General features: G+C 45.6%; 1 protein-coding gene across 2 annotated transcripts in view; it reads left to right on the forward strand.

The window, feature by feature from the left end:
* Positions 1-1,092: 1,092 nt before the first annotated feature.
* mylk3 (myosin light chain kinase 3) overlaps positions 1,093-17,150 on the forward strand; it is a 35,828-nt gene continuing 19,770 nt past the window's right edge. The window contains exons 1-7 of one of the 2 annotated variants that reach the window (XM_033036414.1): positions 1,093-2,075; positions 7,141-7,273; positions 9,973-10,444; positions 11,274-11,758; positions 11,983-12,088; positions 14,571-14,664; positions 15,437-15,546. In XM_033036414.1, coding sequence (XP_032892305.1) covers positions 1,503-2,075; positions 7,141-7,273; positions 9,973-10,444; positions 11,274-11,758; positions 11,983-12,088; positions 14,571-14,664; positions 15,437-15,546 — 1,973 coding nt within the window. In that variant the 5' untranslated portion in view covers positions 1,093-1,502. The remainder of the gene's footprint in view (positions 2,076-7,140; positions 7,274-9,972; positions 10,445-11,273; positions 11,759-11,982; positions 12,089-14,570; positions 14,665-15,436; positions 15,547-17,150) is intronic. The other variant, XM_033036415.1, reaches the window with a different exon arrangement.

The raw sequence follows: 17,150 nt of genomic DNA on the forward strand, positions 1-17,150 counted from the left end.
TCGTCGGTACTTGGGGCTCTCGTGGATATTTTTCATCATGTTGAAACATTTTCATGAGTCTTCCCGTGCTTACCTGCCATTAGCGAATCTTCCCGAGTACCTGCCGTTAGCGCTAAGAGACGTCCCCGAGCTCCGACGTACCCGCTACGTTCATTCTCCGTGCTTACCACGAGTTTGATTTTTTTTTAAACTCGGGAGAGCTCTTGGAATGAACTCGTACTGTGGGACAGGGCTATAACTTAACTGGTTAGGCAGTATCTGTGAAGAAAAAGAAGAGGCGATGTTTCAGGTCGAGACCCATCTTCAGAGCCTATTCCTTCTCTCCAGAGATGCTGTCTGACCCGCTGAGTTTCTCCAGTCTTTTGTGTCTATCTTTGGTTTAAGCCAGCATTTGCAGTTCCTTCATACACATTTAACCTGAAGAAAGACTGGATAGACTCGGCTTGTACTCGATAAAATTTAGAAGATTGAGGGGGGATCTTATAGTTTGCTAGATATGAACTGTTTTGGGAGAGAAAAATGCTCACGGCAGACCAAACGTGTTAAACAGAAATTGGTCAGATATTGAGCTTTACACAGTGAGAAATCATGTGAAATAATCACTGAATTTAATTGTAAATGAATGTACCTGCATGTTATACTGTTTAGTTTGGAGATACAACCGGATAGTCCACTGAGTTCGCACCGACCAGCGATTTTTGTTTTCCTATACGATAATTCTATTTGGCGGCCAATCAAACGCTGTCTCTAAGGGGGTTGCATCCAATCACCAACCAGCTTGCCTTAAAATTCCCGTCCATCAACAAATAGGTCTCCTCCCGTCCAATCAGCCGCTGTCTCCAAGGGCATTGTGTCCAATCACATAATTAGCAGTTACGGTAAAGGTTGGAAGCCAGCGGATCTACTGACAGTCAAACGGGAGGGAGCAGGAGAGATTCACACAGTGTAGAATCCATAGCTCCTAGTGTACAATTTCATAATATATACTAAATAACTGGGCTGACAGACCTTGGCTGGGAATCTGGGGTTCACCAAAATTGTTCCCAATTGGGCCCCGCACCCTCTAAGGCCGGCCCTGTTTACACGTGTAGGACTTTAGTCTTTAATAAATGTAAGCCGTGGCGATTTGTCACTTTTTGCAGATGACATGTCCATCAACAGGTTGCCCAGAGGAAAAAAAAATATGCTGATGGCTCAGGAACATTTCTGTGACATCAGATGGCAACGAAGAATTTGGATTGCACAAAGCAGGCAAGGTTATTTAAGAATCTGCGCGGGGTGACGGAGACAACAGAGTTCTCAGCTGAAGGAGACTGACAATGTTAAAGCTGATTTATTGTTTGTCTCTGGCAATATAACTGAGCTGGGGATTAAACGAGAGAAACACACTTGCGTTTGCTTGTGGTGGTGGTTTTGTTTTTGGAGATTACTGAAGGGCGGGGGCAATGTCACGAGGCGTGTTTTGAAAAGATCTTTTTGTCTCTGATTTATTCCCCGACAATATGAGTGCACGGGTCTCCCTGGCCACTTGCTTGGCCAGAATGTACGAAGGAGGGAACGTGGAGGCTCAGAGTAAAAGCGAGTCCATTGTACAAGCAAAGAAACCATTTGGTCCGCATCAAGGCACCGTGGCCAATAACCTGAGCACCATGGATGGCAAACTGAATCTACTGAACGAGAAGATAGATCAAATAGTGAACTTCCAAGGGCAGGTGCTCAAGAAGCTGGAGCTCATGTCTGAGGGAATGTGTGACTTGGAAAAGAATATTGTGCTGAAAGGAGGTCGTGAAGAGGTGGGAGAGAGGAGAGGTACCACCGACCCCCTGCCACCGACCCCCTGCCCTGGACACCCGGAGATGAAACCTCTGTTCACCGAGCTGCTCAGGCTGGTCATGTCAGTGCACGAAGGCGCAGCCAAACAAAAGGAGAAGTTAGACGGCATCGAGAAAACCGTGTCGGCCGTCGGTAAGGCTGTCCACTTCGTGGGCGAAACCTTCAAAAATTCCCACGTCGTCCAGTTTATCCTTAAAGGAACGGTGCCGTGGAGAAAGGGAAGTCTCGTAGAATATTCAGAGGTCAGTCAATTTAATAACAAGCGATTGTTTACAAAACTTCATAATTTTTAATTAAAAATGATGTGTTTAGAATGAATGTACTTTTTTTTAACACATACATGTTCATCACGCACTTATGACCAAATAATTTGCTATTCGTATATAATATAGTTCATAATTTCATAAGTGATAGGAGCAAAATAAGGCCATTCGGCCCATCACGTCTACTCTGCCATTCGATCATGGCTGATCTCCAGCCATCAGGATATTGAACTCAACTCAAACAAAACTCTGAACATTAATAGCCCATTATCAGTTTATTTGCACTTTATCAGTTTATTTATTCATGTGTGTATATATTTATACAATGGTATATGGACACACTGATCTGTTCTGTATTCATGCCTTCTATATTCAATGTGCTGAAGCAAAGCAAGAATTTCATTGTCCTATCTGGGACACATGACAATAAACTCTCTTGTATCTTGAATCTATCTCTCCGTCCTAACCCCATTCTCCCGTCTTCTCCCCATAACCTCTGACAAGTTATAGGAGCCAAGGAAATGATTTTGACTTTGACTAGAAAAAGTCTGTGTTACACTTCTGGAATAAAATCAAAATCATCCTCACAGTTGCCTTGTTTTAGCATTTATTTGATTAAACATAAAAGGAGAAGTCATGGGCGCTGTCTTGTGTGAAAGTGTGTTACTCATATAGTATATATTACAGTAAAATAATAGCAAAGTAATTTCAACGATGATACAGTTCCTGTACCACTCCAATCCCGTTGCGCTCTCGTGTGCTACGAGTCATAAACCAGAGTGGAAATGTTTAGGAAGGAACTGCAGATGCTGGTTTACACTGAAGATAGAGACAAAATGTTGGAGAGAAGGAATGGGTGACGTTTCCTTCTCTCCAGAGATGCTGCCGGTCCCGCTGAGTTACCCCAGCATTCTGTGTCTATCTTCGGTTGAAACCAGCATCTGCTGTTCCTTCCTACTCATTTCTACCCCATTGCGGGCATTGCACTTTGTCTGTGGATTGTGTCTAATGAGAGGGGACAACCAGAACTTAACTGTGGGTCCCCAAAATTTAAAGAGTTAATGCAAAAAGTATTTGTCTAGAGAGAGACTATTTTTAACCCCATAAGGAATTTTTTATATACAACCGCATGCTTGGACAGAGTTGTGTTTTAGATTTCTTTGAGCGTGCATTTAAATTAAACCATAAGGTCCAAGAAAGTATTTATTGCAGACAGAGACAAAAAGCTGGAGTAACTCAGCGGGACAGGCAGCATCTCTGGAGAAAATGAATAGGTGACGTTTCGGGTCGGAACCCTTCTTCAGACTGAGAGTCGGGGACTGAAGCTCAGATGAGAGAACAGGTTACATGCAGAGGGAAAGCAGAGGAATAGGGCTAGTGGGTTTGTTCCATTGGGGGCTAGCATGGTTTTGATGGGCCAAATGACCTCTGTCCATGCTTGTTTCAGTACAAGGTGTAAGATGTGACACTGTACTTTGTTACAGTTAAGGGGCTGTCCCACTTGGGCGACCTAATCTGCGAGTTTAAAACATTAATGATAAAACATCATTGATCAAGCATGTGAACCAAACCCATGGGATGATTACAGTACCAGGTGAACCTAACTCAGATAGAGACACAAGGGACTGCAGATGCTGGAGTAACTCAGCGGGCCAGGCAGCATCACTGGAGATAGACACAAAAGGCTGGAGTAACTCAGTGGGACAGGCAGCATCTGTGGAGAGAAGGAATGGGTGATGTTTCGGGTCAACACCATTCTACAGACATTAACTCAGTGTTTTTTCTCTGCACAATATGGTGCCAGTATGTAACTGTTCACGTGAAGGTTTTGGCTACTGTACATCAATCTACTTTTTAACTTCTTAGAGATGCCAATATTTCACAATTGTCACAAAAAAAAGCAGTGCCTTACTTGAATGCCTTAGCTGCCCGAGCTTACAACCCAGAGGTATGAATATTGATTTCTCTAATTTCAAGTAACCCTTGCATCCCCTCTCTCTCCGCCCCTCCCCCACCCTAGTCATCTTACTAGTTTCATTGTCCTTTTTCCTTCACGGAGACGAGGAAACACTTTTTCTCACAGAGAGTGATGAGATGTGAAATTCTCTGCCTCAGAGGGCGGTGGAGGCAGGTTCTCTGGATGCTTTCAAGAGAGAGCTAGATAGGGCTCTTAAAAATAGCGGAGTCAGGGGATATGGGGAGATGGCGGGAACGGGGTACTGATTGGGGATGATCAGCCATGATCACATTGAATGGCGGTGCTGGCTCGAAGGGCCGAATGGCCTACTCCTGCACTTATTGTCTATTTGCATCTCCTCTTCAGCCAACAATGGACCATTGTGGGCTCCTTGGCCATTGGTGCTGTCTGCTTTGTTCTGTACCTTTTCACACCTCTAGGTTCCCTTTCCCCCGACTCCCAGTTTGAAGAAGAGTCTCGACCCGAAATGTCACCCATTCCTTCTCTCCAGAGATGCTGCCTGGGCGGCTGAGTTACTCCAACTTATTCTGTCTATCTTTGGTGTAAAACCCAGCATCTGCAGTTCCTTCCTACATATATAGATTAGGGAGAAAGCGGACAGTAATAATGGATGTAACATTACAAGAAGTTAAAGAGTGGGCAACATAAATGGGAGAAGCAGAACCTTAGCTAAAAAAGACCAAGAATAATTGCGGATAATTGTCAAAATAAGAAATAAAAGTAAAATATTCTAGAAACGCTTTTTTTTTTACAAATTGTTGAACGGTACGTTGACTTAGCAAGGCTGTGAGTTACTGCATCTTGGAAATTTGGGCGTACAACACCTGTCCTCGGCTGTTAACCTTCAGAATGGCAGCGCATGTTTGTTGTGAGCCATAAATGTACTGTGGGCCAGATTGATAAAGGTCACAAAATTGGCCAGTGTCACAGATGCCAAGAATAGACACTTGGCCGTGAGCAGACCTGGCTTTCTTCTGTGTGGAGAATGCAATGGGTTCTCACAGCCTGCGCCGGCCACAATTAGCAAGGCAATTTCCTTCTATGTACTCCTAGTGGAGCTGTGGAGAGAAGTGTCCCACTCAATCCCACATTCAAAGGATGTGGACCTCCAGATCAATCACGTACATCCCATTCCCCATCACAACCGTCGCCCTCTCCAATTAACGCTGCTCCCCGATTATCACGATGAATGATGGAGATTACAGAGAGGGGTAGACATTGCCCGGACCATCACGGGTACTGACCTCCCCACCACCGAAGGGATTAACATGAGGCACTGCCTCAGGATGGCAGCCAGCATCATCAAAGACCCACACCAATTTTCCTGACATTATTACTTCTTATTACTCTGACTTCTTGCCTCATTATCTCCACCGTTATCATCCTAATCTGGCCACGTTGACATCTCACTCCTACCAGTGGGAAGAAGGTACAAGAGTCTGAAAACCACGAGCTCCAGGTTCAAGAACAGCTTCTTCCCAACAGCCATCAATCACGCTATTGAACACTTCACAACACTAACCTCAACTATGGACTGTCTTCGGTTACACTAAGAACTTTGTTGATATGCATAAGTATTAGAAACATAGAAAATAGGTGCAGGAGTAGGCCGTCCGTCCATTTGAGCTAGCACCGCCATTCAATATGATCATGGCTGATCATCCCAGAATCAGTGCCCCATTTCTGCTTTCTCCCCATATCCCTTGATTCTGTTAGCCCGAAGAGCTAAATCTAACTTTCTCTTGAATACATCATGTGTAGTAGACAAAAGCGTTGGAGAAACTCAGCGGGTGCAGCAGCATCTATGGAGCGAAGGAAATAGGCAACGTTTCGGGCCGAAACCGAAGACAAAACTTAGACAAAAATGCTGGAGAAACTCAGCGTGTGCAGCAGCATCTATGGAGTGAAGGAAATAGGCAACGTTTCAGCCCGAAACGTTGCCTATTTCCTTCAGGTTTCAGCCCGAAACTTTGCCTATTTCCTTCGGGTTTCAGCCCGAAACGTTGCCTATTTCCTTCACTCCATAGATGCTGTTGCACCCACTGAGTTTCTCCAGCATTTTTGTCTACCTTTGATTTTCCAGCATCTGCAGTTTCTTCTTAAACAATACATCATGTGTGCCTGTTATTTTTATCGAATTTTTGATTCTTATATATTACCTGTGTGTATGGGGCTTCCCATATGCTGTTATGCTGCTGCAAGTGAAAAGTTAATTGTTCTACCGTCGTTACACATGACAATGAAACATTCTTGACTATTAAACGGATTGCTCAGTAAGATGTCCCTCTCTCACCAATTCTCCACACTCACCGTTTGTTATTTGCTTCCTTGGACCAAACCAGGTGCACAGAGTGAAGGTGGAGGTTTTCTTGTGTCATTTAATAATAATAATAATAATATCTTCTATTGTCATTGCACAGAGGTGCAACGAGATTTGGTATGCAGATTCCATCCGATGTCATAACTTAATCAACTAAAAATTTAGATACCCAGAGAAACATGATTTATATTAAAAAACAAAAAAAACAGTATACATAGAAACATAGAAAATAGGTGCAGGAGGAGGCTATTCGGCCCTTCGAGCCAGCACTGCCATTCATTGTGATCATGGCTGATCGTCCCCTATCAATAACCCGTGCCTACCTTCACCCCATATCCCTTGATACCACTAGCCCCTGGAGCTCTATCTAACTCTCTCTTAAATCCATCCAGTGACTTGGCCTCCATTGCCCTCTGTGGCAGGGAATTCCACAAATTCACAACTCTCTGGGTGAAAAAGTTTTGGACTCGCCCAACATTGGGGACATTTTTCCTGCATCCAGCTTGTCCAGTCCTTTTATAATTTTATATGTTTCTATAAGATTCCCCCTCATCCTTCTAAACTCCAGTGAATAAAGTGCAAATAGGTCTGTGCCAGGTCGATGTGCGACGTGACCATCTGAGGGAGACAGTTCATGGGGGGTGGGGCCACTCAGCAGGACCGGTTCAGAGCAGCTATAGCTCTGGGGATGAAGCTGTTTCTAACTGCTTGCTGTTGCATTACTTAGTAAACCATTTTCTTAACAGGCAAAGAATAAAGTTGAAGAAAAAGACTCCAAAGCCAAGCGTGGATTTAACAGCCAGGGAGTCCAAGTGCAGATAAGCAGTGAAGTGTCTGAAGGTACGGACATAAAAACACCTGCTCATCGAGAAATAAACAGTGAGTGGTTGCGAGATTGCGTGTGATATCTTCATGACTGCACAGTTACAGTCTGGTGTAGGTTTAGAGATACAGCATGGAAACCAGGTCCTTCAGACCACCAAGCCCACTCTGGCCATCGAACGGCCACTCACACTAGTTCTATCGGTTCACATTAGTCTCGCACGCTGAAGAAGGCTCACGACCCATCAATTAGCTCCAGAGATGCTTTCATAGCAAAAGGATTTGAGTATAGGAGCAGGGAGGTTCTACTGCAGTTGTACAGGGTCTTGGTGAGACCACACCTGGAGTATTACGTACAGTTTTGGTCTCCAAATCTGAGGAAGGACATTATTGCCATAGAGGGAGTGCAGAGAAGGTTCACCAGACTGATTCCTGGGATGTCAGGACTGTCTTATGAAGAAAGACTGGATAGACTTGGTTTATACTCTCTAGAATTTAGGAGATTGAGAGGGGATCTTATAGAAACTTACAAAATTCTTAAGGGGTTGGACAGGCTAGATGCAGGAAGATTGCTCCCGATGTTGGGGAAGTCCAGGACAAGGGGTCACAGCTTAAGGATAAGGGGGAAATCCTTTAAAACCGAGATGAGAAGAACTTTTTTCACACAGAGAGTGGTGAATCTCTGGAACTCCCTGCCACAGAGGGTAGTCGAGGCCAGTTCATTGGCTATATTTAAGAGGGAGTTAGATGTGGCCCTTGTGGCTAAGGGGATCAGAGGGTATGGAGAGAAGGCAGGTACGGGATACTGAGTTGGATGATCAGCCATGATCATATTGAATGGCGGTGCAGGCTCGAAGGGCCGAATGGCCTACTCCTGCACCTAATTTCTATGTTTCTATGCTGCCTGACCTGCTGAGTTACTCCAGCACTTTGTGTCTATCTTCAGTATTAACCAGCATTTGCAGTTCCTTCCTACGCACTAGTTCCATGTTATCCCACTTTCTCATCCACCCCCCACACACGAGGGGGCAATTTACAGAGGGGTAATTAACCCACAAATCCGCACGTCTTTGGGATGTGGGAGGGAAACGGGGCAACCAGAGGAAATCCACGCAGTCACGGGGAGAACGTGCAAACTCCACAAAGACCACATCTATGGTCAGGTTCAAGAAGGAACTGCAGATGCTGGAAAATCGAAGGTCGACAAAAGTGCTGGAGAAACTCAGCGGGTGCAGCAGCATCTGTGGAGAGAACAAAACACCGCAAGACAAACTGAGACAAAGTATTCCAAGCCACACTTTGCTTCTGTGACCTTGCCCTACATTACATGAACAGAAATCTCCAGTAGGGTAATATTAACAATATTGGTGAATCAATATGATCAATTTCCACCACACATATGCTTACAAATGCATTAAAATGCTTAATCAAAGAACTTTAGATACAGGCTAACAAAAAAAGACACAAACGTTTGGAGTAACTCAGCGGGTCAGGCAGCATCTCTAGAGAACATGGATAGGTGATGTTTCAGGTCAGGACTCTTCTTCACACCAAAGGAGTCAGCTGTATTCTTCATTCTCTTACAGTACTTTTGCTAAGTATATTTGTTTAACTTGACTTTAAAAAAAAAAAAATTTGGCCCTACTTTAGATGTAAATCAAGTAGTGATATTAAAACAATATATTGTTTGCACACAAGGTGACGGATCTGTCATTGTAATCTGAATTAAGTAAATACTACACGATAGTACTGTCTGAAGAAGGGTCTCGACCCAAAACGTCACCTATTCCATTTCTCCAGAGATGCTGCCTGACCCACTGAGTTACTCCAGCATTTGGTGTCTATCTTCGGTGTAAACCAGCATCTGCAGTTGGGCAGAACAGTGGCGCAGCGGTAGAGTTGCAGCCTCACAGCATTAGAGACCCGGGTTCGATCCTGACTACGGGTGCTGTCTGAACGGAGTTTGTACGTTCTCCCTGTGACCGTGTGGGTTTTCTCCAGGTGCTCCAGTGTCCTCCCACACTCCAAAGACGTACAGGTTTGTAGACTAATTGGCTTGGTTGTAAATTGTCCCTGGTGTGTGTAGGATAGTTCTAGTGTTCGGGGATGGCTGGTCGGCCCCAACCTAGTGGGCCGAAGGGCCTGTTTCCACGCTGTATCTATAAACTCAAACAAAGTTCCTTCTTACACATGATAGTACTATTTCAACATCGGGAAATATGTTCCCGATGTTGGGGGAGTCCAGAACCAGGGGCCACAGTTTAAGAATAAGGAGTAAGCCATTTAGAACGGAGACGAGGAAACACTTTTTCTCACAGAGTGATGAGATGTGAAATTCTCTGCCTCAGAGGGGAGTGGAGGCAGGTTCTCTGGATGCTTTCAAGAGGGAGCTAGATAGGGGTCTTAAAGATAGCGGAGTCAGGGGATATGAGGAAGGAAGGCAGGAACGGGGTACTGATTGGGGATGATCAGCCATGATCACATTGAATGGCGGTGATGGCTCGAAGGGCCGAATGGCCTACTCCTGCACCTGTTGATCAATGGTATTTTAACATTCATGTTTTATTATTATTAATGTTTAGTGTTTTCTGAGTCATTCGTAACTGTCACTGTATGTCATGTTGTTACTTGTGGGCGGAGCACCAAGACAAATTCCTTGTATGTGAATACTTGGCCAATAAACTTACTTACTTACTTGTCTATATTTATCAATGAAATGAAGAATTTTTTAACGTTTGTTTTTAACATTGCTTTAGCAGGCAGCAACGATGGCACAGAGCTTTGTGGAAAGAACAAGAAAGGTAACGATGAACACGTGAGTGAGGACAGTCGCCTTGTACCTGCATCACCAGCAAGGTTGCAGTGTAAAGAGGCAGACACCTCGGAGTCAGCAGCCAAGCGCAAAGTGTCAGTATGTTCGGCCCCTCCACCAACTCCTGCTGCGGCAACAAGGTCTGGAGCACCCAGTGACAAAGAGACGTGCTTAGCAACAAGGGGAGGAAAAGATGTTCCCGGGGGAAATGGGGGATGCCCGCAGGGTCTCAAAACAACGGGAAAACACCGGGAAGAAGCGAGCAAAGAGAATGAGGAACATCAAGTACAGAGGATTGAACAAAGTCAGGGGAAGGAGGCCCATAAGATGAAGTTTGCTGGCACAACAGAAGCTGCGGGGATCAGTCTGGCGACCAGTCCTTCAAAGTTTGACGCAAGCTCTATACTTCCAGAGAGGTAACAATTAAACAATTAAAGTAATGCGTCCACCCTTGAGCCCTTACATCAAACGCTAAGTCCTTACGCTTCAATTCATTGTCATTTAATTAGAAAAATCAGAATAAAGGATGTTGTTTTCCATTATTGTTTCTCTACTAAACCCTAATTAAAATGTAAACTATTAAAGTGAGAAAAAAATTAATTAGATAAACTGACACAGAGTGCTGGAGTAACTCAGCGGGTCAGGCAGCATCTGTGGAGAACATGGATAGGTGGCGTTTTGGGCTGAAGAAGGGTCCCGACCCCAAACGTCACCTATCCATGTTCTCCACAGATGCTGCCTGACCCGCTGAGATACTCCAGCACTCTGTGAAACGTCACCTATCCATGTTCTCCACAGATGCTGCCTGACCCGCTGAGTTACTCCAGCACCTTTTGTCTTTGTTGTAAAGCAGCATAAGTGATAGGAGCAGAATTAGGCCTTTTGGCCCATCGTCTACTCTGCCATTCAATCATGGCTGATCTATCTCTTCCTCCCTACTCCATTCTCCTGCCTTCTCCTCATAACCCCTGACATCCGTACTAATCAAGAATCTATTTATCTCTGCCTTAAAAATATCCATTGACTTGGCCTCCACAGCCTTCCGTGGCAAAGAATTCCACAGATTTACCACCCTCTGACTAAAGAAATTCCTCCTGATCGCCTTCCTAAAGGAAGTCCGTTAATTCTGAGGTGATGGCCTCTAGTCCTAGACTCTCTCATCAGTGGACACATCGTCTCCATATCCACTGTAATTCCAGGCCTTTCACTATTCTGCGGTTATTTTGTACTGTGCCTATTTTACAGGACTTCTGACTCGATAAAGGGAAAGACATCGAAGCTCACAGCCGGGCTCATTATGGACATTAAAGCCAGCAAAGTCCTTGTGCCTGCACCTTTCAATAGGTTGAAGGAACCCCTCAAAAAGCTGAAAGAACCCAAAGAACCCACAAAAGCAAACTTATCGCAAAAAACAGCAAAGGGAACAAAGCCCGTCGCGGTGTCGGACGCCAGAGTCAGCAGACCACCCGAACACCAGGAAAAAGCTTCACCAGACGTCAAAAGCCAAGAGAGCGAGGAAAATATCCAGAGGTGTCAAAGTGAAGCGGAACCCAGCGGCGATCCGGAGAAAGGTATTGAATCACAGGCTTCAAAAGCAGCCGAGACAACCAGCAAAGAAGCTGACCTGGTAAATGAACGAGAAAAGCAGGGTTCCACAGAGACCACAGCCGAGGAGGCAGAGAAAACAAAGGGAGATGTTGAAATGCCAGAAGATTACAAGATCATTATTGGTGAATTGATTTTTCACACTCCAGATATTATTTCCAGCGTGCCTCACTTTCAGTCATATTTCTTTTTTTTTTTCCCCCCCCTCTTCTTTTTCCCCCCTTTTATTTATTTATTAAAAAAAAAAAAATTCCTTGTGTAGATTTTAATAAAATAATAAATCACTTTCAGTCATATTTCTGAAACCATTCGTAATGCCCGGTTGTAAAGATTTCCTTTTCCTTTTCAGACGACAGTCCGTCGCCTCCCGCACCCTTCAGTCATCGCATTGTGACCGCCAAACAAGTCCATGTAGCATCCTCATACACGGTTCACCACCATGAGGTATTAGGCGGGTAGGTTTGCCTCCAGGTCTCCAGTCCATCTTGGACAGTTACTGATGAACAAAAGGATCGGGGAAGACGTGAATATGAAGCGGGACTCCAGAATAAGGCGCTGGTCAGGCCACATTTGGAATAGTGCGAGCTATCATAGGCACCATATCTGAGGAAGAATGTGCTGGCTTTTATTTCAAGAGGGCTTGTACACAAAAACAGGGATGTAATGCTGAGGCTCTATAAGGTGCTGATAAGGCCGCATTTGGAATATTGTGAGCAATTTTGGGCACCATATCTAAGGAAGGATGTGCTGGCTCTGGAGAGGATCCAGAGGAGGTTTACAAGAATGATCCCAGGGATGAGTAGTTTAAGAAAGAACTGCAGATGCTGGGGAAATCGAAGGTAGACAAAAATGCTGGAGAAACTCAGTGGGTGGGGCTCACCGGCTGAGTTTCTCCAGCATTTTTGCCTACCAGGAATGAGTAGGTTAACATAAGATGAGTTTGAGGGCACTGGGCCTGTACGCGCTGGAGTTTAGAAAAATAAGAGGTGGGGGACCTCATTGAAACGTACTGAATAGTGAAAGGCTTGGATAGAGTGGATGTGGGGAGGATGTTTCCACTAGTGGGAGAGTCTAGGACTGGAGGTCATCGCCTCGGAATCAAAGGAAGCTCTTTGAGGAAGGAGATGAGGAGCAATTTCATTAGTCAGAGGGTGGTGGATCTGTGGAATTCTTTGGAGGCGAGGTCAGTGGATATTTTTAAGGCAGAGATAGATAGATTCTTGTTTAGTGTGGGTGTCAGGGGTTATGGGGAGATGGCAGGAAAATGGGGTTAGGAGGGAGTAATAGATCAGCCATGCTGGAGTGGCGGAGTAGACTTGATGGGCCGAATGGCCTGATTCTGCTCCTGTGTCTTATGATCTTATGAATCTACAGATGCTGTAATTTTGAGCATAACACAAAGTGCTGGAGGAACTCGGTGGGTCGGGCAGCATCCATGGAGAGAATGGACAGATAATGTTTCAGGTCAGGTCACTTCTTCCTGACCCAAAACGTTGCCTGTCCATTCCCTCCACTGACATGCTGCCTGACCCGTTGAGTTCCTCCAGCATTTTGTGTTTCGCTCAAGAATCCAGCATCTGCAGTTCCTCGTGTCACAATTTCTACCAAACGCATCGTACATGTAGTCTATCAAGTGGTCTAAAAATTCTCCGTAAGGTCTAACTGTGTTAATATGTTCAGGAGTTGAGAGTCCAGTGTGTTTAATTGTCATATGTACCGACAATGGAACAACCTGCTGGAGTAATTAAGTGGGTCAGGCAGCATCTGGGGAGAATATGAATAGGTGACGTTTCGGACTGATTGTAGGGAATGGGGGGGGGGGGGGGGGAGAAAGCTGGAAGAGAGGAGGAGCAGGACAAAGTCTGGTAGAAAATAGTTTTGATCGGCAGATGTTGGTCAAAGCCACAGATGAAAAGACAGAAGGTAGATGCAAAATGCTGGAGTAACTCAGCGGGACAGACAGCATCTCTGGAGAGAAGGAATGGGCGACGTTTCGTGCAGTATAATATAGATAAATATAGATAAATGTGAGGTTATCCATTTTGGCGGCAAAAACAAGGGGACAGATTATCATCTCAATGGGGTTAGGTTAGGTAAGGGGGAGGTGCAGCGAGACCTGGGTGTCCTTCTACACCAGTCACTGAAAGTTGGCGTGCAGGTACAGCAGGCAGTGAAGAAAGCTAATGGAATGTTGGCCTTCATAACAAGAGGATTTCAGTATAGGAGTAAAGAGGTTCTTCTGCAGTTGTCTAGTGCTCTGGTGAGACCACATCTGGAGTATTGTGTACAGTTTTGGTCTCCTAGTTTAGAAGGATGAGGGGATATCTTATAGAAACATATAAAATTATAAAAGGACTGGTAAAGCTAGATGCAGGAAAAATGTTCCCATTGTTGGGCGAGTCCAGAACCAGGGGCCACAGTCTTAGAATAAAGGGGAGGTCATTTAAGACTGAGGTGAGAAAAAACTTTTTCATCCAGAGAGTTGTGAATTTGTGGAATTCCCTGCCACAGAGGGCAGTGGAGGCCAAGTCACTGGATGGATTTAAGAGAGTTAGATAGAGCTCTAGGGGCTGGTGGAGTCAAGGGATATGGGGAGAAGGCAGGCATGGGTTATTGATAGGGGACGATCAGCCATGATCACAATGAATGGCGGTGCTGGCTCGAAGGGCCGAATGGCCTCCTCCTGCACCTATTGTCTATGTTTCTATGAGACCCTGCTTCAGACTGATGAAAAGGCAGAAGGTACGAGACAAAATATTGACGGTTGCGAATTGTGAAGCTGGAAGAAGGAATGTAGTGGAAGGGGAGATATGGGTCTGAGTCCAGGTGGGGCAGAGGGGAGGTGGGGAACTGAGATTCTTAACAAAGCTTCTGTTGTAACCTGGTCTACCAACTTCTTGTAACATGTACAGTAATTGTTTTTTCTTTCTTATCCAGGGGTCGGTTTGGCCAGGTTCATAAGTGCGCAGAAACATCAACAGGCCTCGAACTTGCTGCCAAAACAATAAGTGTGAAAGGAGCAAAGGACAGGGTACGTGCCTTCCTTATCGGGGGAGTCCAGAACCAGGGGCCACAGTTTAAGAATAAGGGGTAGGCCATTTAGGACTGAGATGAGGAAAAACTGTGAATCTGTGGAATTCTCTGCAACAGAAAGCAGTGGAGGCCAATTCACTGGATGTTTTCAAGAGGGAGTTAGATTTAGTTCTCAGGGTTAACGGAATCAAAGGATATGAGGAGAAAGCAGAAATGGGGTACTGATTTTGGATGATCAATAGACACTAGGTGCAGGAGTAGGCCATTCGGCCCTTCGAGCCAGCACCGCCATTCAATGTGATCACGGCTGATCATCCCCAATCAGTACCCCGTTCCGGCCTTCTCCCCATATCCCCTGACTCCGCTATCTTTAAGAGCCCCATCTAGCTCTCTATTGAAAGTATCCAGAGAACCGGCCTCCACAGCAGAGAATTCCACAGATTCAGGGTTTCGGCCCGAAATGTTGCCTATTTCCTTCACTCCATAGATGCTGCTGCACCCGCTGAGTTTCTCCAGCACTTTTGTCTATCTGTGCATGCATATTTCTGTGCGTGTGCGTGTGCGTGTGTGTGCGCATGCCTGTGTGTGTGTGGTGTGTGCATGCATGTATGGATGCATGTGCAGTGTGTGTGTGTGTATGTGTGTGCGTGTACACACCGTGATAAACAGGCACCATTGAAAGAGTCTTTACAAAAACATAACATTTCTAGAATAAGTGTTTACTTAATACCGAACATTCTGCTGTTAATCTGAATTCTCTTCTGATTTAGGAAGAAATAAAGAATGAAATAACTGTCATGAACCAGTTGAGTCACATCAACCTAATCCAGCTTTACGATGCCTTCGAAGCCAAGAACAATGTCACTCTGATCATGGAATAGTAAGTGGTTGCATCACTGCACTGAACAAGATGTTCAAACGAAGGGCCGAATGGCCTCCTCCTGCACCTATTGTCTAACTCTGAACATTGTTTGTGCTTCAAAGTTATTTACGCTAATCCTAGGTTTAATTACTTATTGCCATCTGAAACTGTTTGCAATTCAAATAGATCAAAATAGATAAAGAAAAATATTGATTTGAGGAACAATTTTACTTGAAATTATATTTGTTTATGAATCTATGCATTAGCCTCAGAGTATGAGATGGAACTCTTGGAATCTAATTAATCTAGGATAATTAATATCATCCCCCTGTTCCCATTCTACCCATATTCCTTCCTCTGGCTTCACATTTTCACTCCTCTTCTCTCATATCTGATACCCTTTTGTCTCCTTTTCATCCCTGGACTTTGTCCACCCATCTGCCAACCATCTCTTCCCCCCCCCCAGCTGTGTCCAACTATCACTCACCACACTTTGCCACGCCTCTCCTCTCTTACAGCTTTCTCCCCCCACCCCACCCCGCCTCAATGAGTCAACAAATGTGGGACTAGACTGGATGAGGCATCTTGGTCGGCATGGATGCGTCGGGCCGAAGGGCCTGTTTCTGTGCTGAGTGGCTCCACGCTGGGTGTTATGCGAGTGCTGTGTGTGATCCTCACCAACACCCTCTCAATGACAGCACAGAGTTTATTTTAAAACATTTTAGTGATAAGAATACTTATGAATAAGACTCTACTTATGAATAAGTCCCATCCTGCATACCACGCACATCACTCAGTACGTAGCCCCTGCTACACCAGAGAGTGGTGGATCTCCTCAAAATTGCGGGGTTCGCACAAGACTAAAGGGCCTGTCCCACTTGCATGCGATTGCGTGCGTTTGGCGCGACCAAACGGAAGCGGAGTTCACATGAAGTTCGCGCTAAGTACACGCTAAGTTTGCGCGTGACGTCATTTGCGTCATGCTTACCAATCAGCTGGGCAGGAGGCGGGCCGACTGAATTTGGGCATCGCACGGCGTCGGGCGGTGACGTCATCACGCAATGTCATGCCGGGCGGTGACATCATCGCGCAATGCCACGCGCTAGGCGTACGCCGTCAAGACGCTGTGTACGACCACAATGCGCCTGCCTGCCGCCAGCCCGTTGGCGCGCGATGATTTCGGCCACTGCCAGAATTTAGGAGCTCCTCGTGATGTCAGGACCAGCCCCGCACAACTCCACGCTTCTAAGTGGGATCGGCCCTGCATGGCCATACGGTGCCCGTATGCCTCAAGCGACCACAAGGTCGCGTAATTTGCGAGCCAAGGTCGCGTAAGTGGGACAGGCCTTTAAGACTTCTAATGTCAGGGCAGTGTAGATAAGTGTTTAGAGATATAGCCTGGAAACAGGCCCTTTGGCCCACCGAGGCCACGCTGACCAGCGGTCACCCATACACTAGTTCTCTCTGACACACTAGGAAGCCAATTCACCTACAAATGTGGCAGGAGAAAACTCACGAGGTCACAGGCAGAACGTACAAACTCCACAAGGGCAGCACCTGAGCTCAGGATTGAACCCGGGTCTCTGGCGCCGTGAAGCAGCAGCTCTTCCGCTGCGCCACCG

Source organism: Amblyraja radiata, chromosome 17 (genome assembly GCF_010909765.2).
Source record: "Amblyraja radiata isolate CabotCenter1 chromosome 17, sAmbRad1.1.pri, whole genome shotgun sequence".
NCBI lineage: Eukaryota > Metazoa > Chordata > Chondrichthyes > Rajiformes > Rajidae > Amblyraja > Amblyraja radiata.